Below are 27,337 nucleotides of genomic sequence, written 5' to 3' on the forward strand. Positions count from 1 at the left end.
GTAGGTTGAGGAACACAGGCGGCATATCAGGTAACCCTTTGGCTTGGATCAAGTCTTTTCTGACAGGTCGCATGTCTAAAAATAGCATGGGCTAATGCACGGTCATCCAAGGAACTTTTGATGTGGGGCATACCCCAGGGTGCCTGTATGTCTCCCTCACTTTTTAATGTATATTGCTGCCCGCTTTGTGATCGCCTGGACGGACCGGGTATTCATTTCACCAATTATGCTGCTGACACACATCTCGTCTTCGAATTAAGCGGCAAGCACACAGAGGATTCTGACCTAATTAGTCCAAACAATGGATGGCCAACAATGGAATGTGTCTAAATGCACACAACAAACAAGATGATGCTCATTGTGTCACCACAGGCAAGATCGAAACTTGACCCGACCCACAATACGTCCGTTTTTGTATTGAAGCCATGCTATTACGATATTTTATTTTTTATCGCGCTCATACACAAGTGTTTTGAAACTGTGGATAAGGTTAGGACCTTGGGAGTGATTTTTGAGTCTTCACTGAATATGAAAGCCAACACAGAGCGTGGCAAATAAAGTACAGTACATACTACGACTCTTAAGGCTAGTTAAGCCCTATGTTTCAAAGGCAAATTACGCCACTTGGTACGGCCCGTGTGATGCCCCGGCTTTATTATTGCAACGCCCTAATGTTGAGAGCCAGCAAAAGCAGCCTTAGACGACTTCAGGTATTGCAAAGCAACACGATATGCATTGTCAAGAGCATACCCAGACATGAATCAAGATCCTCTCACAGGAGGAACCTTCATCTTCTCCCAGTAGAAGCTTGTACCCACTTCAAAGCGCAAACAATAGTGCATAAACGTCTATAGTTAAGCTCCAAGTTACCTCAAAGAAAATAAATCTAACACATCAGGCTCACTAGATAAAGTTATGGTATTCGCCTCTTAGCTCCAAGGAGAAAGCGGGTCAGAGGGATGGGCAGATCCTTCATTACCCAGGATGCCTCTCTGTGGAATAAACTGCCAAAATTCTTACACGCCAAAACAAACCTCTTGAAGGTAAGGGAGTGAAAACTTTAGTCTTTGGATAACCCCTTTTCCCACTGTTATCAGTTTTTTTTTTATGCTTTACATCCTTCCAATCTTCGGCGCCCCGATGCCTGTGGGCTACGGCGCATTATATGTGCCCAAATAAAAAAAAAAAGTTGGTGAGTACACTAGAAGATCTGAGGATCAGCTAACTTGCATCAGTTATTAATTCAGATTAGTGTTTACTTATGAACACAATAGGATTGGCTCTCTGATCAATGAATACACTATATCCAATTATTTTCGCTTTATGAACCACTGTTAAGTTCAACTGTAAAAAGAAAAAGAAGAAACTAAAAATGAGTGGGTAGTGGGAGGGGAAGAGTGAGGGGCAACACAAACGCCTAACCCACTGCGCTTTAAGAACCACTCCTCCCTGGATGCAGAAAATCAATTCAACAATACACCCAACAAACCACGACCCGTGTACCAAAAGAAATCACTACTTGCATCTCCTAAATAAAAATGGCAGCGTTCGCCACTTAATAAAAGGTCCAGAAATGGCCATTTATCCTCTCAGTACGAACATGGCTACCTTAAGTTACTTTGACATAAAAACACATTTGCAAATCTTCAATTCCATGCTCAAACTGCATATCTTTTAACCTGTACCAAATATGCTGAAAGTGAACACAAGTGCTCTGAAGCATCCCTAGACACCATGTAAAGAAATCTTGTGCATCCAAGATAACAGCAAAATATGATTGTTCTTTTTTAAAATTAAAATGAAGCATTGCGCAGAAGGCATCTTTGGCGAAATGATCAAAGAAGGCACCCGTGAAGACATCGGGTCTAGCTGAACAATGGACATCGGCAGATTAAATGTGCAAAAAAAGAATATATGGAAGCCAAATCTCTAACTCCAATAACCAGAGTAGGGCACTCCACAAAATCAAATCGCCGAATTTCAAAACTACAAGCTGCTTAACTCCTCCCTCACCACACTTGCAATCTTTCTGCAACACTGACCACTCTTACAGCATCGTTATCGTTAAACACTGCTCCATCATCTCCAAACTAGCTTTGGTCACCTCAACCACCCACCTTCCTTTTACCCAGACCTAACCCTGCCCAGCTCACTCAACCAGTCCTCCCTTTGTTCACCCCAGTTCTCACTCTGAATTCATAAAACTCCTAGCACTAAGTCGGCCCTCTGGCTCCTCTGGAGATCCTTGTCCTGCTTCACTTCTCAAGAACATCCCAATTACAACCTGTGCATGCAACGTTGCTCGGTCCATTGACAAGTCTCTCAGCTGGTATCTTCCCGAAGGCCTTCAAAACTCGAATGACAAGCGCCTTCTCAAAAAAAATTTAAAAAACTCTCAACCTCCCGCCCCATCTCCAACACCCGCTTCATTGCCAAACTCCAAGACCACACTGCTTACAAGCGACTTCTGTGAAGAGGCTGGGCTAACAGGCATGTCAACCCAGCCCAATCGGTTTTCAGACCCCTTTGAGGAACCGAATCCTCTCGTGTCCATCAAAGAACAGCAGACTCGGAAGGATGTGCTGCACTCATCCTCAACATGCTGCTTTTGACACCATTGACCACACAATTCTCATGGACAGACTAGCTTTATATACACACACACACACGACAGACTCTCTCTAAAACGGATCTCGTCATTACTTTCTAATAGATTGCAAATCATGCTCCTTCTGCCTTTCTCCTCCGCCCCTCGCCCCGTCTCGAAAGGGATACCCCTTCTCTACAATCTCTACCTTAGCCCATGCCGGCACTCATCCGCTCTTATAAGCTTTCATGCTTTAACTATGCAGATGACACCCAGATAATTTTCAAGGTCCCCAAAACACCATACCCCCGCCACCGACCAGACTCTCCTCCTGCCTCTCTGCAATCTGCCACTGGATGACAGCCAACTACCCTCTCCTCAAGCCCAGCAAAAACTTAAATCCTAATATGTAGTAAATGTGAGCTCATTTCACAACCATAAACCTGGCCACCCCCCCCCCCCACTCTGAGACCCACCTGCAGCTTCCAATTCAGTAAAGAAATCTTGGATGCACACTGGACTCTTCCCTGATCTCTCCTACCCACAGAGTCTCAGCAATACTTGCCCTCATCCTCTCCCACCTAGACTATGCCAACTCCCTCCATCTAGGTATCCCAGCACAGCAGCTCAGGAAACTCCAATAAATCAAAAACTCAGTGGCCAGAGACCTTCTTGCCGTCTCACCAAGAGAACTCATCACCCCCGCCATCAGAGTACTACTCTGGTTCCCCATCAGCCGACGGGCAACCTTTAAAGCAATGTGCATCACACACCATGCCCTCCATAATACTGGTCCAGAGTTCCTCAAGGACAAAATCACTTGCCATCTCCGATAAGGCACCGCACTCTTTCTCGTACTCCCTCCCCCACCCCCAACAACTACACCAGAATAGGAGGATCCTCTTCTCTATCCAAGCCCCCCCCCATCTGGAAGTCCCTTCCAATACACATCCGCCGCAACGAAGGCTACTGCTCCTTCAGAAAGGACCTAAAAACCTGGCTACTTCCAGCGGCAATCTGAAGCGTCCCACCCTCATCGCCATCACCACAGCATTATTAATCTAGCCACAGCTGCATACTTACCCAAACCTCTCCCTCTACAAGGTGTAGAGTTACACTGATTAGGCCGGTCATCTCCATCCTTCTAGCCGCACCATTGCAAAATTCCATCCAGGTGCATGATACCACCACCAGGCGGCACTGCCCCGCCCTCACACACTGGCAACCGCAGACCACTAATCGCACAACTCCCATCAGTCATCCACAGAGTATGGACAGGTCTACGAGCCATTTAGGATCTGGTAAGAAAGACCTTATGCCATGCCCCAATCAGGAACTTGGTCACGCGCCCTTACTCAGACGCCGGCCATAATCGTGGTGGCCCCGCCAAGGTACACTCGCAACCCACTAAACACACAGTGCACAACATCCATCTACAGACTAAACTACTGAGATGTCCACGAGTAAAATAAATGCATTTATTTGGATTTGTAGAGCGCGCTACAGCCCAGAGGCATCAAGGTGTTGTTGCATGAGGTTATAGGAAGGCTTGGTTCTAGGTTACATTGAACGAAAAGCTGAACAGTAAGATTTTCTTAGTTACAATTACAGGTAGTTCAGAATACATACATACATGAACCCACTGCTATTGCACACTCCCAGTCTCCTCAGCACCCTTCAACATGCCTGACCTCTTAGGAGGCTTACTGTAGCTCAGCCAGCCTGCCTAACTGCTTAAGACATCCTCCTATTACCCTGACCCCAGTATAAGGATAGCCTGTCCACTGCACTTACTTCTGTCATGACATCTAGAAGGCGTGTGATTTTAGCCCTGCTACTGCGCTTAGTGTACGAGGATTGACAGTGAATTGCAATTGAAGATAATCGGGTAGCCTCGATATTGCAGCCACAAAACAGTAGGTCTATCACGCTTAGAAGATGCAGTATGATAGTTTATTTATGACACCAAGAAGCCCTATTATGGCAACCCGGCTAGTGTGCCTAGAGGAATCACACACGGACAACCTGATCAAACAGTGGCATTAACAACAAAGCACCATCCAAGTCTCAAGGTACATATAAACGCACTTCGGTGGACATCTGCCACTGGCGTGGCTACCCACCCACACGCATTAGAACGCAGCAAAGACCTAAATTCGGTCGAGCTGGGAACAGTCTCTTGCACTCGCCTGACCTCCCTCAGCACCCTTCCACATGCCTGACCTCTTGGGTCGCTTACTGGAGTCCAGCCAGCACATCTAATTCCTTATCTTGGCCAAATACACACACACACACATTCTAAGTCTTTTCTGAGAACGTTCCCATACTCTGGACTTCGTTCCGACCACAAGTACGTTGAGACCATATTAAATGAGAAAAAGTGCTATATAAAATGACAATACTACTACTTCAGATATGACAGCATTAAAGATAAACCAACTATGGGCAATGGACACAACAAACCAGTCCACTAGCACTGAATATTTGCAGCTCTACCATCCAAATCGCAGGCCTATGTGGAACGACCATACCTTCACGTCATCCTTCGTAGTCATACTATTTACTGTGAGGCCTCTTCCTCAATGGCAAGGAAGTCCTTCACCATTTCTTTCTTTTTGTTTGTCCTGCCCCATTTTTCTTATGTCAGGTATAAGCTATCTGGATAGGACATATTCGCCAGCAGGTGTCTAAAAGAGCAGAGGTCGGTTGAGGAACGCCACTGCACATTGATTACGCTGAGTAGAACAGACACACAGATGACTACCGCATAGAGGAGTGACACAAGGAAATCCCAGAGAAGTACAACGAGGAGAGTGTGCAGACTGCGCGCGAAGGTAGGCAAGGGGAGGGGGTTTTGTGAGCAAGGCAACAGCAACTTACTGTTTGGGTGCCTCCCTGGAGTTGAAGGTACGCAGAGCATTTAAAGAGGACAAGCACACAGATAACTTGAGAAGGAAACCAGAGTCCAAACAATCTGAAAGGCAGAGCCAGAAGAAGCATGTAGGTAGCCATGTGGCAGCGAAAACCAACTTTCAACACTCATAAAATAAGCCATTCTCAACCTATGGCTATGTCTGCTCAGAGATGGGAGTAAGGGATTAATAGCAGAGGTCCTGACACCAGGCCGGATGGAGCAGACTCCAGTGGTTTGTTGAATGGAATAGGTTATCATCAGACATTTGGGTCAGCAATCGCATACGCAAGGGGGTACAATAAAGACCCTGGTGGACTATGGAGGGGGAGATGGTTTGGCGTTAACATGGCTGGTGTTTGGGGACGAGAGGCAGGAGTGTCCACCAGTTCCATAGCAGAGCTGTTAAATAATCTAGGAGGACAAAGGCATTCCATGTGGCGAGGAAGTCTGCTAGCTCGTTGAGCGTGGTTTTGAAAGAACAGCACTGAGTAAGTGAGTGTTTAGTCTGACCTTTGTGGGCTGTGGTTGAGTGGGTGATCAACAGCGGGACAGCAGTGGTCAGACCAGTCAAGTGGTATAGGGTCTACACAGATTATAAAGGGGGGGGGGGCAGCAGCTACATAAAGACTAAGTCTAGGGTGTCGTCTTTGAAGTGCTTGTGAAGAGCACCATTTGCTTAAGGACCATGGATCCAGTTAGTGCGAAAAGTGTGCTTTGAGAATTTAACGTCCCAGAGTTGATAAAACAACAATGAGAAAGACATTTTTAGTTTGTGCTAATTTGGCAGAGAGTAAATTGGAGATACCAGCAATAACCGAATACCTCCTGTGAGATGGTCTGTGGATGAGGTAGAAGGGGACTGATTCCTTGTGAGATAGAAGGGAACCGGCAGGCAACTCAAACAACCGTGTTGAAGAAGAGGTGGAGCATTCACAATAACCCAGCGCGCTCCAGTTGATGTCCCTCAAAAATGCCATTTTGTATGTGATAGCGAATGCCTTTCCTTATAATATGTATGTTCTCATGGGCTTTGCAATGGCAGTGCGCCAAGTTTAGCTGGCCAAGATTTCCCACATATGCTGAATTTCAAGGGTTTTGCAGCGTTAAATATGCACAATCTAACTACACGTTATAGGTTTATTTTCCAGTGAGCATGGCTTCTGGCAGTGCCCCCTGCATCTTTTAAAACACTACCTTTCTTTTCCACTCATTAGCCATGGCCCTCGCCCATCATCATTGTCCCCGGCCTTCGGTCATGGACTCTTTACATGTTGCCCCATAACTTTCTTCCAGTCCCACTAGCCATGGCCAATGTCCACAGCCACTGTACATATTGCTCCAATAGGTTTCCTAAACAGGCCCACTAACAACGGCCTTCGACCGTGTCCATTTTCCATATTGCACCCTTTAGATCCTTAACGAAACAGTAGCTCTAGTCTTCGGCCACACCTATTACCCCCCCTCCTCACTGTAGCTGTAACATTCCCCTTTTAAACACATGTTTTAACAACTTTTCCCCATAACCATAATAATAGTAATGCACAACAAATAAGCCTGGTTATTTATAAAATAACCCTGATGCAACGCACTTTGTTTGTTTATTCATTTGTTAAGCGCACCAGACTCGTGAGTAAAAGGGCGCCGTAATATGGAGATGCAAGACTTACATAGTTGCGTATACACATGTTACAATATTGACATAATAGCAAGATATACATTTTTTTACATGATTACAGGATATATACAATGTACAGAAAAGGACGAAGAAATGAATAGCCAGTGAAATTAGATAAATAAACAGTAGGCACTATACAGAGGATAATTGTGCCACGTGGGGCCCTTTGTCGAATACTAGGCTCCCGAGTGGGTCACAGTGCGCAAGGTCTTCAGAAACTAGTGCAAACGTCAAAATTAGTACAGTGGTCCACAGTTACTGCAGGATGACCAAGTCACTAAGGAGGTGGGCAGGTCCTCTAAGGGTGATGGGAGACTAAGGATCCATGGCAGTGATATGTTTTATTAAATTTTTTCTGAACTTTAGGTAGGGTTGGTCTGCTCTCAGCTCCTGAGGCAGTGAGTTCCAGCTTTTAGCTGCCTTAACAGTAAAGCTATTGCCCCCCAATGGTGGTGAGCTTGTATTTTGGAATCGTCAGACAGTTAGTATTCCCAATTCTGATAGACAAACTCCAGAGAAGAACTTCTCTCAGACCTATGAGGTAGCTGGGGGCAGCGTTGTTGAGGGCTTTGTGAGTCAGGGAAAGCGTTTTTAGTAGTATTTTGTTGGATGTAGATAGCCATTTGTGTTGACGTCTCAAGGAAGAGATATGAGTTTTTTTTATTTATGCCTAAGGCTGCTCTTAAAGCATTATTCTGAAGTGTTTGGAGCTTTTGAGTGGTAGATTTGTTTGCACCACTGTATAGGGCATTACAGTAGTCAATTCTGGAGAGTATTAGAGCTCTAGCCAGGATCAGACAACTATTGTCAGAGAGGAACGGTTTACCAGCTCTGAGTAATTTGCAGGTGTAAGCTGTAGCAGAGGTAAGGGATTTGACCCGTTTATCAAAGGACAGTGTGGAGTCCAAGTAGAATCCAAGGGTTTTTACTTCCTTGGAAACTTTAATGGTATTGCCGTCAATATTGAATGATGAGAATTCTTGGCCTAGTTTTTTGATATTGGCCTGCGAACCCAGAATTATAAGTTCAGTCTTATCATCGTTCAAACACAGGCCATGAGTGGCCATCCATGCTTGGATGATAAGGTAAACTTTGTTCACTAAGCCCGTGTCCGTACCGTAATCCCCAGAAAGTGAGAGGAGAATCTGAGTATCATCTGCATAATTAGTGTAGGTGATACCCAGCTGGTCCAGATCATCGAACAGTGGCTTAGTGAAGATATTGTAAAGGGTAGGCGAGACGCAGGACCCTTGGGGAACACCGCATAGGATGGGTGTAGGGTCGGCAGCTGCTGAAGGGGAGAAGACTCATGGTTCTCTCGCTCAAGAAGGACTCAATCCTGGCACCCGTGGAGAAGTGAGCTGCAGAATCAAGGTGCCGGCATAGGACCTTGTGGTTGACCAGATCAAATGCGGCAGAGAGGTCAAGTAGGAGCAAGAGTACTGTCCTTCCTTTGTCTCTCAACTCGTCTATTTGGGACTTTAGGTTGATTAGGGCTGTCTCTGTTCCATGTAGTGGGCGGAAACCAGATTGTCTGTTGCCTAGAAGTTTATGCAATTCCAAGTGTTTTTGAATTTGAATGTAAGCGGCTTTATCCAATATTTTTAGTAGAAATGGGACCGTGGTAATGGGCCGGTAGTTGGTGGGAATAAGAGGATCTAGTGTCTGTTTCTTGAGGAGGGGTAGCACCCAGGATTGATTAAGGTTAGCAGGTATGGTACCAGTAGCAAATGAGGCATTTATCAGTTTAGTTATAAATGGAGAGAGTTCTCTGGCAGCATCTTTTATTAGCTGTGCTGGGCAAATATCGCCTTTACAGTTCGAGGGCTTCAAAGATAGGATGATTTTTTCTACCTCTAGGGTAGACATTTTGGAAAAATGGAAGGTATTATTGTGTGCCGATGGTGACTCGTTAGGTAGGAGGGTGTTAGGCGAGTACTGTAAGTTCAGAACTTATTTTTTTTGTTGAATTTTATTCTGGAGTGTATCAATTTTCTTTGCTAGGGCATGTTGGATGTCAGTACACCAGGATTTGTCCTTAGTGCAGACATCAGGGGTAATAATTGGGGACTCTAGTTCTTTAAGTATGCTAAAGAGTTCTTTCATACTTGAATTTGAGTTAGCATTACGCTTGTCGTATGAATTGCGTTTTGCCTGGCAGATTTCCTTCTTGTAGTGTGAAGAAAGTGAGGTTAGTTTGGCTTTGTTCTCAATAGAGGGTCAAAGTCTCCAATTACTTTCACTTTTATTCTTTAAGGTGCGGAGGTCTTTAAGTTGTGGGGTGAACCATTTCTTCAAGTGGGCTATTGGTTTGCTCGGCCTAAGTTTGATAGGGGCAATTTTATCCAGTGTGGTGAGCATAATGTTGTTAAATTCCTGAACTAGGCTGCTGGGGTCAAGATTTTCAGGTAGTGCGTTGAATGTGGGCAGAATGGCAGGGATAACTTTCTCTACCGTGATACTTTTTTAACTCCTGGTTGAGCATGGTGGCGCTAGTGGTAGAGCCAGTAGAATAGGTCTTATAGTGGATAAGTGAAAGGAGATCAGAGAGTGGTCTGTCCATGCTGAAGGCAGGATGGATGAAATAGTGGTTGAGCAATTAAGGTCCGCTATCCAGTCTAATATTCTCCCTTTAAGGTGAGTAGGTTTATTGACTTTTTAGGTGAGGCCTAGTGCTTTGATCGTATTGGCTATTTCAGTAGCGTTTTTATCTATTTGGTCATTAAAACCTAGGTTAAAGTCACCTAATAGGAGTAGTTGCGTGGTAGGTTTAAGGTTATTCATAATTATGTTATGCAGGTCTTCCTCAAAGGTACCAAGAGGGCCCGGTGGTCTATATATAAGGTATATAGTAAGTGATTGCGAGTTATTTATCTGAATTTTGGCAGTGAGAGTTTCACAAGATTGTGATAGTAAGGTGGGGACTAGTCTAAGCCCAAGAACGGTTTTAGAGATAATAGCAATACCGCCACCTCGGGCATTATCACGGTCTTGTCCGACTATGGTGTAGCCATCAGGGATAGCTAGCATAAGAGCAAGTCCTGCTGCATTATGGAGCCACGTTTCCGTAATTGCAAGTAAGTCCAAGTTCCCTTCAGTGATTAAGTCGGCAATATCAGTGCCGTGTGCGACTAGTGATCTTGCATTGAGCAGCGCTCCTTTGAGAGGGGAGGCATCAGGTGTTTTGTTTACTCGGCTAAGTTTGTCAGAGATATTGCAAACTTTGGGCTTGTGGTTAAGTTGCGGGGTATTCGCGTTCAAGATGGACCTTGGATGGGGCGGCTTAGAGTTGGGTTTGTAATTTGTTTTGAGATTGGTGGCCGGAAGGGCTCTTCTCAGTGGTTCGTGTAATTTGGCTAGTCTGGCGCGAAGTCTGTTATTTCTATTGGACGTGGCACATGGTAAAGAGGCGTAGGGTATTATCTCTCGGGCCTTGTAGAGTAAGGAGAGATTAGGTTGCACCATGTTTATAGGGGTTAGTAGGCTAAGGTCTAAGGCAGGTACTGGTGACTGACCAGTGTATTCCTGGCTATTGGAGTCCACCTGTATGGCAGTAGCCATGGTACAGAACAGTATTGCAAGGTTCAGCATACTTCCAATTCCAGTATCAGGATGTAGTATCATCGTAGGTAGGGGATTCCGTTACCGCTAAATGGAGCAGATAGGTGGGTAGAACTGGGGAGTGTCTAGCGTGATATGGTCAGCGGTAATTAGGCAGGCATAGCATGAGGCACGTTAATGATAACTAGTGATCATAGGATACAGCACAGTCGAAATGTGGTCTACTAGTGACCATAAAGCACAACACATCAGAATGTGGTCTACTAGTGACCATAAGGCACATCACAATCAGAATGTGGTCTACTAGTGACCATAAGGCACAGCACAGTCAAATAGGGTCAGATAGCATGATCCATACAAATGTTGGGCTATGTGGATGAACAAGTACTTTCCATAGGTGTATGTGGGCAGGTGAGGAGCGAGGTCGCATGGAAGGGAGAGATGTAGCAGATTGGGTGTTACATTACTTTGTGCATCTTAGCATTACTTTGTGCATCTTAGCAGACAAAGGCAATGTAGTTTATAATCTATTGCTGGGGCGCCTAGATTCGATGTCATATTGGGCCGCTAGGGCACTTAATAACAGACATCACAATGTGTATCTGGAACGTAATATGCGGACTGATGGCCTGTTAAAGAGCGGGAGTGCCACGGTACAGTGCAATGCAATAGCATAGTAGTTAATAAACGACAGTAAGGTGATATAGCACAGTGGTCCGTGAGCATCTGAGCAGTCAGGTGGCTTAGGCAGGTACAATTTAGCAGATTACACATAAGGTGTTATGTTGTGTATTGCAGGGTGACGATTTACTCACATGGCCAGATGGATATACAGGTCCGTGGTTGAACTGCATCGTCAGTGGCGTCACGATTGTAAATACAGGATACAACGGAGGCCCACAATTATGCACCCAGGGTAAAGATAGCTCATGAACCTTCCCAAGGCAAAGCTTTGGATGGACAGCGTAGGTGGCCCAGGCTCAGAGTGCTCTGAACAGGCGCAGGAACAGGCCTTGTCCTCACGGGCCTTCTCCGTGGTGGGCCGGCTTGCGCCTGCCGGCTGGGGCTTCTGGCAGAGTAAATGAGTGGGTTGCTAAGCAACCAGGAGGCTGGTCTCGCTTACGTGCCGTGTCGGTCGGCCATTTTGAGATCAGGCTGGCGGCGTTTGCTTCGCACTCGCAATCAGCTGATTGTGGTTCCGAAGCAGAGGTAAAGCGGAGACACGTGAAATGCTGTAGAATGTAGCCGGAGCATGCTCCACTACATGCTGCTGATGGGACTCCGGTCCTTTGTAGCTGCAGCTCGAGGCGAGGGATCGATGGGGAACTCCTGGATGGGTGGAGCTCAGGAGGGGCTCCTGAGCTTTAATAAAGAAGTAGTAACGACCTGCCCAAGGGGCTCCTGCACTTTAATTCACAATAAAAGGTCTACTATAACCCCAGTTATGAGGAAACACTTGGGCACTGAACTCGGTCCCTAGCCCCCCTCCACCCCCGATTTCACATGCGTCCTCTTTCCCCCTCTTGTCCGATGCCATTTCATTCCTTTTCATCCTCCAAACGGCACTTTGTTCCCACTTTTCATTTTCGACTAACCCCAGTTGTCTCTCGCATTGACCAACAAAAAAGAAAAATATAATGTAATTGTCTTGCACTCTGCTGCAAAGCAGCAGATAAAGATATTTTGAGAGAAGGGGGACCCACTTCTCCGTAAAATATGTTTACTACTGGACAGAATAGCCCACAGACCCGCCATGCCAAAGTTGTTTCGTACCTTCCGTCCAGCGATTTTTACTGTGCACTGCGCAGACATTTGGACTTGTCCTCTAAACAGCTGGATTGGTTTGTTTTAATAACTTCATTTTTTGACAAATCTTTCCCAAAATGTCCAGTCTGGGGTGGCTGTGACAAACATGGTTTGCAAAATATCAACCACATCCGCCATGCGAGTCAAAAGTGATCAGCAAATCAATTTTCTAGTTTCCTTTGGAACTTGATATTCTACTCAATTATAGTGCAACAAGGCTTGAGAAAAAAAAACTTCCATCTGGAATGTTAAAGTGCAAAATGTAATACTGCACTAGAATATGTGGGGGAAGGGACCATAGAGGGGTAAGGACCATGGCTTGAAGTAGTAACGACCTGCCCAAGGCTGCCTAGGCAGTCGGACCATCCATGGAGGCCATCTTCTGGCGTCATACACCAGTTGGCGGTAACAGGAATTAGGCAGGGGCTGTTGCGTCAGTCCCACACTATGGCTCTCCCTGTGACCCGTCCAAGGAAGGGTGGGCTGACGGAGCAAATCCCTTCTGAAGGAAGGAATGTCTAATAAGAGGTTATGTGTTTTTAATAAATAAATAGCAGTCCCCGTTGGGATTCCTATGAAATCCAGCTTGGTGGACGCGTCAAATGAAGGCACAAGGTAAGATCACAAAGTGTAGCCCATTTCCAAGAGCAATTTTATTTTACTGGTGCTCACCCCTCCCTATCCAGCTGGCCTGGGGGAAATAGGGGCGTTGGTTCCCATGAGGTCTGTCCCTGGTCTGGGGTGAGGGAAGTGTGCACCCCTTTCCTGGACATGAGTCAGAAAGGGGTTACACAGCTCTTTCGAGAGGAGATCCAATGCAAATGCCAACAAGAATCTGGCACGGGAACAAAACCATTTGAATCGCAGTGCTCCGGGCTGTACTTAAGGCATGGACAGGCAGGCAGTAGCAGGTTCCATTACTTTTTACAGGCCTAACCAAAAGTAATAAAACGCAGTCTGCCGTGCATGAGATGGCCGGCGACACTACTGGGAATTCCTATAGATCAAGCTTTTGCTAAAGGTGAGGTAGAACCGACAGGGATACTACATTTAAGCCCACACGAAAAGCCTACGATGGCAGATATGCAGATGTATTTCGCATCACAGAGAGAGCATAAAATACAGTAGGGGACCTCAGCTTTTTCCGACAAACCCTCACCATCTCTTTGCTGTAAATGAATTAAAATCTGAGATTGCAATTTACTGGCAGTGCTCGTATCCACCAGTAAATTAGGATGCATGCTCACCTTAGCACAGAAAAAAATTACACTATTTTATCATACAGACTTTTGCATCTGGCGTTGCTATGAACCAAAAGTGGGTACTTGGAATTACTTCCAAAGTTAGGCAGAGGAAAACAGTGTATATGCTTTCACAGAGTTGCTAAACCTTGAAGGCAATCTTGAAAGCAGCACGGTCTACAGGCAAGTAAAGAACCTTGTGGTGACAAATTATACATCCCGACTAAAACCCAGCACGTGCTGGGTCAACAAATACAATCTGATATCATTGCATTCAGCAATCAGTGGCATATATGGACTGGACTGTTCATATAGCGCCCAGAGTTATCCCACCCGCCACTCATTCCTCGAACACATCCACTTCCCTTCCGTCAGAACGAGACCAAAAATGTAAGACGAATTATGACATCTGGTTACATCCCCCACCAAAAGCAATCCCAACCAGAGACACGCACCAGAAAAGCAATGATGGCTAAACATATAAAAGACAGGAACACCAGTTAAAGATACAATGGCTTCTGCCGCCAATAGATCACTTTTGTCAATTGTGCTCGATTGAATATCGAATTAGTGCTCCTTTTTGAGAGTACAGTGACACCATCATGGGAGAAGCTATGCACACGGTTTAGGTTTTTATAAAATTAGACTGGCGTTACATGTGCTGAGAGAAAAGCTTTCGATTTTCACAACTTGTTAAGAGATCTGGAACAAAACCCAACTTGAGACTCCTCAATATCGTCTTTTGTAAACCCATGGAATGACCTTCAACAACTGCATCTCATGGCAATTCTATTTGTAATACCAGGTAACCAGGGACATTCAGTTTACACTTTAAACATGAATACTGCAGAGTATGTACTCAAACTATGCCGTAGTACACTGGAGCAATCTCCACCAATTCTAACAATTGTGGTCATATGAACATAGCCTCACATTTAGTACAGGAGCACATCTCATCATAAAAGACCCTGATATATTCCTTTTAGAGAAGCATTTACACCAATGCAAGTTAAGGTGGCCTGCTTTCAGACAAAACACTCACTCCGTGGGCAAACATTCAAGTTGGAAACTACTCGTCAGTCATAAAAAGTCACTCGCCACCATAACTCTACATACACACAGTACATAATTTCTTACTCGCCAAGAGTCAACTATCTAATAGTCCATGCAAGTGTTCGTTTTGCACCCTGGTTATGCACAGACAGTTGAGCGGAGCATACGATTGGCATGGGGAGACTTAAAACGTCATACTCCAACATTTTAGTACCATTTGCAAGAGACCGGATCTGAACATGTAACTGCGTGGTTATGGGCAGAAGGGTCATCTCTGCACCTGCATATAGGTACCTGGACACTGCTATACTCTGAAGACTTACTACAGAAGGTCAGCTTTTACAACATAATGAGGGATTTACATATCCTTACACTGTGTAGAACATGCCGCTTAAAATTAAGCCACTTGTACAATTTCAAAATATATTGCTGTGTCAGACAAGACTGAGACGGATACAACACTAGATACAGAAAACTATTAGCTGGACCTGCTGAGAGTTTAAAACCGCCTACCCTAGGATCGTTCCTGGGAGCGCAGAATATTTTTGCAAGATCAAGACCCAATAGTGGCACTCAAACTACTGCCGCCCTCTGCAGTTGGAAACAATATTGACAAATATTGCAGCATACAGTGAGTTTTGGCAAAGCCAGCATCCCTGATGCTTTTCTACATGCAGACAGATCTTTTAAACATTAAAAAAAATGTTATCAACTCATCCCAATGAAATCCGTTTGCTTGTACCTGGTTAGCCAGTGGTAGAATAAAGAGATGTAAAAGAAAATAAATTGACAAGTGAGTCTAATAACGTCAGGTATTTGTAAGCTTTTATGGTCATTCGCACATCCTCGAACAGGGGTGAAATGAAGGCTCTGATAAACATTACAGCTTAAATAGCCTCTGCTAGGATTTCTTTTGCACCTCATTGTGCAACTGCGTTGTAGTTTTTCCAGAGAGTTCTGCATTGCATGTTAAATCCCCAGCACCCTCTGCCCAAACCACCATATATTGTAGTCAATATTTAAACGGTACACTGGCTAAGCGTAGTGGGTCGGGGGTTCAACATAACTAAAAACAGGGGGAAAAGGCAAGGAGGAAAAACAAACAGCCCATCCTGTTACAGTGCTCTTAGGAAAGCAGGCGGTGACGGGATAGGATCAGTTATGGTAGGTGCAGTCTAGTTGAAACCGGAATGGAAGATCAGAGGTGGCACAATCATCCACATATCAGGCTTGTGCCTCTAGAAGGCCAGTAGGGAGGAGGCACAACGAGCCCTGTGTTAGACCTTTCACTTGTGGAGCCCAGTGTGGAAAATTGTGTCAAATACCCCATCAGGATTTTGTTTCATCCGTCCTCAGTACGGACACTTTTTTCCAAATTATGAGCCTCAGTATGCAAATGTATTACGATAAGAGAAGATTTCCTGCCATTCTGACTTCAGGCCATTGCGAAATCTACGTTGCATCGATGATATCCTGCCAGTTTGTAGAGTAGGGGGTTGGGGGGGGGGGGGGGGGAACAGGCCCTCATAAGGTTTTACAAAAGATTCCATGGAATTCATGCAACCATCAACCTCAAACTCATCTACCATCCTGAAAAAGCGCATTTCCTCTCCACCACAATAGCAAGAAAGATAAGCAGATACAGATCATAGTACATCACAGAACAAATCAACCGGCAATAAATTTGAAGAGTGACAGCTTCCACCCAGTGAACACAAAGCATGGTACTATATTCACCCAAGCATTAAGATACAACTGAATATGCTCAGACACAAGGGATAAGGATAAGTTTTGAGATCAAACGTCATAAACCATGGATTGCCAGATGCACAGGGCAGCACAGAGCCCTCGGAGTAACCATTTATACTAACAGAGCAAAAGAGGCCCAACGCCACAGTAACAATATAGCAATTCTCAACTAGAAAGAACGACAACCCATTCTGAAACACAATGAACGTCTGGGAGAAGTTTTCCACGAGATGTCCCTTATTCATTTTAGGCAACCAGCCAATCTGAAGGAAACAATGGTAAGGAGCAAATTAAATAAAAATAGCAAAGAAAATGAAACCATGCTATGCAAAAACAAAAGGATGACTGTCGACCCAGTAACATTTTAAATACGATCAAGATACTGCATACAGGGCAGACGACAAAATTATCAGACATTTTACATGTGCATCCAACAACATTATATAAACAAGTATGTGCAAGAAAAACCCGAACAAGACTAGTGTGTCGGGGAAAATCATTAACTACATAAAAACACGTGAACCTCCACTATCAGACTGTTAAGCAAAGCACAAATGAGAGCCCAGTGTGTGAGCTTTTTTCAGATACAAAAACATTTTGGATCTTAAAACTGCTGTACTTTGGGGCCGGCAGAGCCAGGAAACCTATGAATTCAAAGCACTGAAGCTTGAATAGATATTGCAGTTTTATGAGCGACTCTCACGACTAACAGATCATCATTATTTCCACCCAGAGCGGCAGGAATCACAACATTCAGACCTGACGCTTTCTATCAATTTTTCCACAGCCCTTAACAAGCATCTGACTGACACTATACCAACCCCAGCAGCCTCTAAGGCAAAGGCTAAGTCAGGTTCCAGACTCGATCCAGCCAAGACCAACCAGCGTTCAAAAAGCTCCAGGCCAACAAGCTTCCCAGAGGTCAGCGAGGGGAGTTCCGTTTCATGTCAGACCCTGCCCTTTCCTCATGATTGTAAGGAAACATGGTGTTTGGCCAACTTAGCACAGTGTGCGCCACGAGTCTATGGTCTAACACATAGGCCTCCACCCTAGAAGCCTGATAAGCGGTGGATTGTGCCACCAAGGACCTTGCAAAAGGGCCTGCTTAACACAGAGGATCAACTGGACGGCACCTACCATGACCGACACTACCCCACACCCTCCTGACAACACTAACAGGGTGTCTATGTGTTACCCCACTCCTCTTTAGTTCTACTGACCCCTGCTGCATTTAACACAGTATACCTTTCAAATTTTAGAAAGTCATTTGTGATGGTGGAGGAAAGGTTAGCATCTAAGAACTACAAAAACAGGTTAGCATCTAAGAACTACAAAAACAGGTATCTAGTCAGTCACAAAAGGAAAAAAGGAATCCAATGAGGAGCTATTTAAACTAATGTTGTTCAAAGGCTTCCTTTCCTCCCTGTCAGAGGAAGTGGTGAAGACCACACAAGCATGCAAATAAATGACAACCTAAGATATTGACTTGTTCTTTTGGAACACTTTCTTCAAACATACAATATAAATGCGATAAGTGCCTTAATTCGGGATGTATGCTGAATTGCCTAGAAATGCAAGTGGGTTAAGAAACATGTTTATTACACTGGGAAATGTTTAATAGCTGCAATAAACCCATCACTTTTCAAATATGTTTTTGAAGGCAGAAAGACCCGTTTGAAATCACGATTTAGATGACACAGAAGGGGCCACATACCAAGTTAATGGTACATATGTATGTATTCATCCACAAATGTCAGAAGTTCCAAGCCCACATTTATTTTCTTTCATGCAGGTGGATAGTTCCACTTCTACAAGCAAAAAATAAAAAGCCCTTGTTCCGTCCGATATGTTGGTATTTGTCCTGCTGTAACAGATTGTTATAATGAGAAGACAATGGGTAAAAGATAAAAAAAAAAAAAAAGATTATAAAAAAAATCTAAAAATAAATAAAAAAACACAACAACGATTATTTGAGGAGTTTGCGCTTCTTGACTAGACTTGTGTAATATAGGGAGATTGTTGTAGAACAACAGAACATCTGAAGAGTGGATGAAAGCTTATCAGACAAGTTGAACCTGGCATTGTCCGGTTTTAGAGATTTCAGTAACTGAAATATGGGTCTACTCTACAGAAAGAATGAAGGGGCTATTTTGTGAAGATGTGCTGTATGACCTGGATTCTGGACAGGGGGGTTGGACTCCACCGCCTCCGAGTACCAATTTAACCAGTAATGTAAGGATCAGATGATTATGTTTTTGCATTTTTAAAATACCATGTTATTGTTATTGTTATTTTGCATTTATATAGCGCCTTATATACCATTGGTATGGTCTGAAGGCGCTGGTAGGTTGAACGCCCTTGGGAACCGAAGTTCAGATCAGTAGAGGGATTAGAGAGAGTCAAAGGTGCGTGTGGGCACCATGTATGTGTGCAGCTTGTGCGGTATTCGTGTAATAGCTGCTTCTTAGCGGTAGGTGTGGTGGTTGAGGGGTCAGGAGTATGTGTTAGTTCTGGCAGGATTTACCCAGACCGGATCTGGCTGTGTTAGGCCTGAGGAGAACGCCTGGCTGGGGGTGTGTAACCAGCAGCGTTTACATAGAGTGATGTGGAGTATGTGACGGATGTTGGTATGAGAACAGTTATACCGAATGGTGTCATAGTATCTCTGTGTTCTAGTTGAGTGGTGGTGTAAAGGAGAGAGTAAGCATATGGTGGGTTATATGGTCATTCAAATGTTTTCTAAAATGTTCTAAAGAGGCTATTGGGAACACTTTTAAATTCTACTTTCTCAGAGAGGCTATTGGGCACACTTCTAAAGTCAGTTTTCACAAAAGGCTATCGGGCACATTTCTAAATTCAACTTTAACAGAGAGGCTATTGGTCGCACTTCTAAATTCAACTTTTCACAGAGGCTATTGGGGACACTTCTAAATTCAACTTTTCACAGAGGCTATTGGTCACACTTCTAAATTCAACTTTTCACAGAGGCTATTGGGGACACTTCTAAATTCAACTTTTCACAGAGGCTATTGGGGACACTTCTAAATTCAACTTTTCACAGAGGCTATTGGGGACACTTCTAAATTCAACTTTTCACAGAGGCTATTGGGGACACTTCTAAATTCAACTTTTCACAGAGGCTATTGGGGACACTTCTAAATTCAACTTTTCACAGAGGCTATTGGGGACACTTCTAAATTCTACTTTCTCAGAGAGGCTATTGAGGACACCTCTAAATTCTACTTTCTCAGAGAGGCTATTGAGGACACCTCTAAATTCTACTTTCACAAAGAGGCTATTGGGGACACTTCTAAATTCAGTTTTCCCAAAAGGCTATTGGGGACACTTCTAGATTCAACTTTAACAGAGAGGCTATTGGGCACACTTCTAAATTCGACTTTTCACAGAGGCTATTGAGGACACTTCTAACATGCCAACGATCCCATTTCTATCTAGATGCGATGCAAGCTAGGGTTTAGAATTCTAAGTGTGGTGCATCTTAAGAATAACAACATTTCAATTTAGATGCGATGCAAACTAGGTTAAGAATACCAATTTTTATCTAGATGCGGTGCAAGCTAAAGTTCAGTTCCCTACACGTGTGGCACTAGCTAAAATTGGCAAGTAAGTTAATGTGCATAAAGTACCGCCACCAAACAAAAAGCCAGCCAAGTATCACGTTCTTCTGCACCATATGAATAGATATAGCCAGCTCCAAGAGCCTCTACACAGTGTACGGAACATACCTGCAAACATTGCACTTCATATACTACAATGTACGTTATGCCCCGTTGTCTGCCTTAATATCGGGTTGGACACAGCTCACCGTTTAAAGTTCTACAAAGGTTCTTAGCAATTTCTGCAACTGCACATACCGTGCAGCACCAAATGGTCGCCAACGTATTACTCAGTAATAAACGTGCACCTAGCCCCAAAAACACCAGCCAAGATAAGCACGCCAATAGGGGATGCGGTAAAAGACAGACAGACATACACATGGTAGATGAGAGCCAGGGGAAGCCAGATTGGGTGACCAGGGAAATGAGGAGAGGAGCGGTCGCAGGCTTACCCCCTGTGCATCATGCGAGGTCAGAAATTGAAGGGTATAAGATACACAGGTGTGCGTGTATGACAGTAGCGAAAGGTTAAGCAATGCTCCGTGCAGAGAAAAAAAAATAACCCAGGAAGGAGAAAATAGGGAAGAAAGGTCAGCACAGACAGTACTCGGGGGACGACTCGGGCACAGATGCATAGCAGAATTTAAAACACGTGAGAATTTAAGGACAGAATGCCTATTAAACCACCCATTTCCCATGCCACAGGCATGTACGGGACATACAAGGTGAGGGGCTCCATGAAACAGATAAACAAGTACATTCGTGAATATATACGGATGAAACAAAAAATATATACATGGGTGAAATCTAGACGCTTTGGTGATGGATAACCTTGGTTAGTAAGGGGGTGGGGGCGGCACGCAGGTACACGTGGGATGGGGTCGGGAATCAAGTAGACTTGGAAGGGTGAGCAGGAAGCAAGTAGGCGTGCAGGGGGTGGGGGGGTTCGGGCATCTAGTAGACGTAGGGAGGGGGCGTCTCAGTGAGTAGGTACAAGGGAAGGGGAAATCAGGAAGCAGGTACAAGGGGAGGAGCCCAAGAAGCAGGTACATTGGGAGACGCAAGATCAGTGTAGCAGGCAGGTAGTCGGTGGGAAACAGGTGCAAAGAAACGGCTTGCCGCAACGCTCACCTGATCGGGGGTGTCCCTCTCGCTCACGGTGGGCAAGGGTGTTCTAGCGGAGGTCGTCATATCTGTGGCGGCCCTGTGTTGTGCACTATTCCAGGGGTCAACCTGTGGTCCCGAGTTCATCCCCTCATTGCAGCGGCAGTGCTCCCCCCACTGAAGGCGCGCCGCTCCCACAGGTGTCTTTGCGCTCCGCCCTCCGCAGCCGGCGCGCGACTTGACTCGTGCACAGCTCCTGTGGGCTGCGCGCTCACACGCCCTCCACTAGCTTCCAGCGCGCGCGCACACAATTCAATTCCGCACTTTAGGTTTCTCACAGGTGTCAGTCTGCCCTTGGACCCTCATCGGCCAGAGCCGCACAACAGGCGTGCGCCCACTCCCGGAACTACTAGGCAGCTCTGCACCTCGGTGCCGCCGCTCTTGCTAATACAGCTGCCACCTACAAGCCTCCCCAACATGGCCGACCGCCCCCACACACAGACTTCGGCAACTTTCGACGCTTCAGCCGAGCCCTGGTCCACTTCGGGTCTTTTCGGCCGTCATTCCCGTCGTGTTCAGGTCACTGAACGCCTCGGCAATTTCCGACACCACCGACATCGGATGCAAAGCCGTTTCGGCTATGTCCGTAATATTTCGGCTGCTGTCACCGGAACAATTTGGATGTTTGTGACACTTTCCGGACTGAATTCGAGTGCTAGCTAGTTCGCAATTTCCGGTACACTCTGGGAACGGAAATAGTTGGGGAAACGTCAGTACGCGAATACAACTCGTGCCGTGCTTGACTCACAGCCAATACATATAGACGAGTTAAGAAATTGATATCACCGAAGAGTTCATTGAATGCATTGTTGAAGATTAAATAATATTTCCAAGCCACTTACTTTCTGGATCTCACAGCATACATACCAACAATCTTCAGCACCTGTGAAGGAGATTTTGAGACAGAAAGTGGGAGACAGGAATTTTACCATATGATTACATTGGGGATTTAATTATGTTGGCGTAATGTGTAATCCTCATGGACCTCGCTATCTCAGAGAGAGGCCTACTACGCGCTCACTCATACACATAGGAGGCGGCGGCAGGAGATGGGTTTCAACACGTCTTTATTTCTGCTACAGCAAACGGGAACTGTTTCCCCGCCTCGCCCGCCCCTTCCCGTGTCCCCGTTGTTGGCGGCCTCCGGTTGCCGCCGTCCGTGAGCCCCCCACCCCCTGTGACAGAGAGACACAGAGACAGGAGTGCTTCCAGTGTGGGCTCCCCGGTGATTGTGATGTCACCGGGAACGCCCCGTTTATTTAACAGCGCACGCGACGGAGTGCACGTCACTCCGTCGCGTGCGTACCCTTAAAGGGCAACGCCACACTCCTCCTTTTCCATAACAACAAATTGGAAACAGGAGGGACTAAACTATCACACATTTATGAACACACCACTCTATCAGTTCCCCAAACGAACCCCCATTTATTAACAGCCACCCTGGATCCCCCTCGGGTACCTGTCTTGACCTGACCACTTAACCCCGGTCAGCCATGCCAGCTCAGTCCGTAATATAGTCTGTGAGACGGGCAGGTTTCCCACGCCCTGTTCTCAGGGGGTACCTCCTGCCAGCGTCCCTGGCCGGTGTCTCTTGACCGGGTCTGCCTCGAGCGGGAGAGTCCACCGCGGGTCCTTCTCCCCCACCTTCATCCAAGGCACCTTCGCCCTCGCGGTCGTCCGGGTTGTCCACCCTGGGGTCGCCAATTCTCCTGAAGAACGAGGCATTCCTGGTGACAGACGATGTCCCGTCAGAGGCTGTTACCATAGAACCCTTGACCGCCACGACATCTAAGGGAGCGGGTTCATACGTGAGGGACAGCTTTCCATGTGGGTGGCGATTCCTCACTAGCACCTCATCTCCCAGTGCGATGTGTGGGGGTCTGAGACCCCTCCGGATGTTTTCCATCTGTGTCCTGATTCGTCTTTCCTCTTCGACCTGCTCATTGTCAATGACGGCAGGGTCCCTGTCCCCCACCTCCGGTATGACGTCTCTCGGGCACCTCTGGAACAGCGCCTCCGCCGGGGCCACACCAGTGGACGTGTGAGGTGTGGTCCGGTATCCCCGCAGGAAAACGTATAGGGCCCTCTGCAAGCACTCGCCCTTGCCATGGGCAATCCTGAATACCTTGTTGAGGGTGCGCATCATGCGCTCGGCCTCCCCGTTTGCCCGAGGCCACAGAGGGGTGACCCGCCGATGTTGAATGCCATATTCCCTCATGAGCTCGGCAAAGCTCTCGCCCTGGAATGGTGCCCCGTTGTCAGAGCACAGCACAGAGGGTAGGCCATGGGTGGCAAAGATATTCTCCAGCGCCACCACCACGTTCTCAAACGCGACAGACTCTATGAACTCGATTTCTGGGTATCGAGACCACTCGTCCACCACAACCAGGAAATGAGTGCCCCTCGACGTGGACCCGGAGTCCCCGTGCACCACTTCCCATGGCCGAGTCCCCCTGGGCATCGCTTCGATGGATGGTTCACGTTGGGCCGGTGCTGCAGCCTGACACCATACGCACGACGCCACAAACGCCTCCACCTTCCGTTCGAGTTCCGGGAACCACACTTTCTGACGGAGGCGAGCTTTGGTTTTGGGCGCGCCTTGGTGGCCCTGGTGCGCCAGTGCGATGACCTGTGCAACTTTGGCCTGGGGTATCCCGATTCTCTCACCCCTCAGTAGCAGCCCCGACTCCGAGAATGTCAGTTCTTCTCTCACTCTCCACAACTGCTCGAGGGCCACTCTGGCTTCACATGTCCTGCGTTCCACAGCCTCCAGCACCGTCTTCCAGGTGCCCCTCTGCATGGCTTCCTTCAGGATCGCGAAACATTCGTCGCCTTTTGATGCGACCTCGAGCTCCTCCACCTGCATGGAGTTTGGGGTGGCCGTCTCCACGACTAGGCGGACGTGCTCGTCGGCTTCCTCCGCGGACGCAGAGTCCTGCGAGTCCCCTCTGGGGTGTCGAGAGAGGTAGTCCGCCGCGTTGTTAGCCCCGGGGCGATATATCAATGACACTCCATACTCGAGCAAAGCGAGCACCCAGCGCTCAATTCTCACTGGTGGACGGGATGATGAGCCCGCCATGATCGGCAACAACGGCTTGTGGTCCGTGACCACAGTCACTGGGCGCCCCAGAATGTAGAGGCGGAAATGTCGGCAACCCCACAGCACCGCCAGGGCTTCCCTCTCAATCTGAGAGTATCTTTGCTCGGTGTCGGAAAGCGCTTTACTGGCATATGCTATGGGTCGAACTTCCTGATCATTCCCCACTTGTGTGAGAACCGCCCCCAGTCCGTACGGGCTGGCGTCCACCACGATCTCCGTCTGCAGGCTCGGGTCGAAGAACGCCATGGTGTCTTCCGCCGCCAACGCCCCTTTTATGTCGTCGAATGCCGCCTGCTCAAGGGGGCCCCAGTGCCAGGTGACGTCCTTCTTCGTGAGCGATCTCAATGGCTCTGAGCGGGATGCCGGGTTCCTAATGAAACGGCCACAGTAAGTAACCATGCCCAGAAAACTCCTCACCTCTGCAACATTCTCTGGAGGACGCGCCTCTTTTATGTCCTTCACTTTGCGTGGATCCGGCGACACCCCATCCGCCTTGAAAACGAACCCAAAGAATTCGATCGTAGTTTTCAGAAACTCGCACTTGTCCTTGTGCAGGGTGAGGCCCAGCGAGCGCAGTCGTTCAAAGGTCTTGGCCAGGCGTGCCAGATGCTCGGTCTCCGATTTCGCATACACCAAAATGTCGTCACTGATGTTAAGGACTCCATCCAGATCTGCTAATGCCCCTCTTATGATGTTTTGGAAGACCTCCGCCGCGGAGGACACCCCGAAACTCAACCTCTTGTAGCGGTAAAGCCCCCGATGAGTAGTAAATGTTGTTATATAGCGGGACTCGGGGTGCAGGACCACCTGATGATAGCCCGCTCTCAAGTCAAGTTTGGAAAAGAACTTCGCCCCTTGCAGTTCCGCTATAATGTCATCGATGGTAGGGGTTAGGTGTCGCTCCCTCTTTATGGCCTTATTGGGAAGCCGCATGTCCACACAGATCCTCACCGCCTCAGGCTGTTTGGGCTTGCGCGCAATGACAATGGGAGACACCCATGGGGTAGGGCCCTCAACCTTTTCAATGATGTCTAGCCCCACCAGACTGTCCAACTCTCGATCCACCAGATCCCTCAGGTGAAACGGCACTAGTCGGTGTTTCAGCGCCACAGGTTGGATCGATTCATCGATGTGGAGTCGTACCGGCTCACCCACCAGCTGACCGATGCCTTCAAACAGTGCGCCATGTTTGGCCAGGAGTACCTGAATGTCTACCCAGTATACTGAGTAGGCGAATGTGACAATTCCCAGTGCCTTAGCCGCGGCACAGCAAAGCAAGGTGTTGTCGCTCACTGGTGTGACATAGAATCTGGCCCGAATGTCTGAGTCACCATACTGAACATCAGCCACGAATACTCCATCCAGAGGCAAGGGCTGATCCCCGCCGAATGCGAATATACGGGCTCTCGGCGCGGTCAGCGTGGGTGGGGCCTGCATGGTATCATAATGCTGCCTGGCCATCACATTCACGGACGCACCAGTGTCCACTAGCATCGGGACAGAGTCTCCATTGACAAGTACATTGCACCTGGGCTGTCTCTTGGGGCGGGATTTCAGCATGCTCACGCTGGACACGAAAAACACGTTTTCCTCATCCTCTTCCTCTTCTTCTCCTTCCTGAGGAGTCCCTTCTCCACCCTGGTCTACCTGAGCAACGTTGGACGTCCTTTGGGGTCGGAAGAAGCCGGCTCGAACTGGCCCCCTCGGCACTATCTTGGGAGCTGGCGACCTGCACATTCTGGCAAAATGGTCAGCGCCACCGCATCTACCGCACTTAACCCCAGTCGCCGGGCATTCAGCTGGGTGCGGGAGATCATACCCACAGTTCGGGCACGAGGAAGTCGTCCCCGGCGGGCGCGGGCTCTGGGTGTTCATGGGGCGCCTCGATCCGCGGCCTCTGCCGACCGCGCAGACCTCTTCCACCCTGCCTGGGCGGGCACTAGCTTCCATCCTGGTCGCCCGCAGTTCCGATACTTCGTGGCACCTTCCCAACTCTAGGATGCGGGGAAGGGTGATCCCAGGCTCGCGCAGTATCTGGCGCCTCAGTTTCCCCGAGACACACCCCTGAATAAGTTGGTTGCGAATCATCACCTCAGGGTCGTTCCACGCACATGGCGCTGCCAACCTCCACAGCCGCCCATAGAACACATCCAGAGTCTCGTCATCCTTTTGTCGAGCCGTTCCCATGAGAAAACGTTCATAGTCCGCATTGGCCATCGGCAGAAAATGATTATGGAGAGCCTCCTTAGCCGCCGCAAACGACCCATCCACCGGCTGCAGGGACAGAAACACCTCATGCACTGCTGGACCAGCGGAGTACAGGAGAGTGGCCAGCTTGCCGTCATCACTTGTCTCCATCGTGGCCCTGAAGTACATCTCCAGTCTATCCATCCACATCTTCCACCTCTGTCCCAGACTTGAAGGAGCACCCGAGATATCAAACTCAGGCATTGGCTGTAGGGACCCAGGTGGTTTCGGCGAGGGTGCAGGCGGAGGCGCAGGAGCAGCAGCAGCAGCAGCTGCAGCAGCTTGACTCATGGTGGACAGCGCACAGGCACCCCAGAAGTTATAATGAATGGGGCCGCAACTCACCACCAGCAGTCAGGTTCGAAGTCTGCCTCTCACCAGGCGCGCTCTCCGCAGAATTTTCCACTCCAGCCAGCCAACAGACCATGAAGTGTCCAAAATTGAGCAGGGGAAAAGGCCCCCAATATGTTCAGCAGGTTTCCCATGGAGTCTCACCCATCTCCTCGGTGAGAAAACAGTGAAAGTGTCAATGAGTCATTCTGCAAATGACATTTATTGCCTCCAGCGATCATCCGCCGCTGGAATTTCCAAAAATTGAGTCCGGATGGCTCACTGACGCTTCG

General features: G+C 47.4%; 1 protein-coding gene across 15 annotated transcripts in view; it reads right to left on the bottom strand.

Annotated features, from left to right (window-relative positions):
• MARK2 (microtubule affinity regulating kinase 2) overlaps nt 1-21,930 on the bottom strand; it is a 1,484,563-nt gene extending 1,462,633 nt beyond the window's left edge. For 3 of the 15 annotated variants that reach the window (XM_069645125.1, XM_069645124.1, XM_069645120.1), the window contains exon 1: nt 21,335-21,928. In XM_069645125.1, coding sequence (XP_069501226.1) covers nt 21,335-21,454 — 120 coding nt within the window. In that variant the 5' untranslated portion in view covers nt 21,455-21,928. Of the gene's footprint in view, nt 1-21,334 lie in introns of all 15 variants that reach the window. The other 12 variants (XM_069645130.1, XM_069645132.1, XM_069645128.1 and 9 more) reach the window with 9 other exon arrangements.
• Nucleotides 21,931-27,337: the final 5,407 nt, after the last annotated feature.

This window comes from Ambystoma mexicanum, chromosome 2p, assembly GCF_040938575.1.
Source record: "Ambystoma mexicanum isolate Mex_15411 chromosome 2p, UKY_AmexF1_1, whole genome shotgun sequence".
NCBI classification, from domain to species: domain Eukaryota; kingdom Metazoa; phylum Chordata; class Amphibia; order Caudata; family Ambystomatidae; genus Ambystoma; species Ambystoma mexicanum.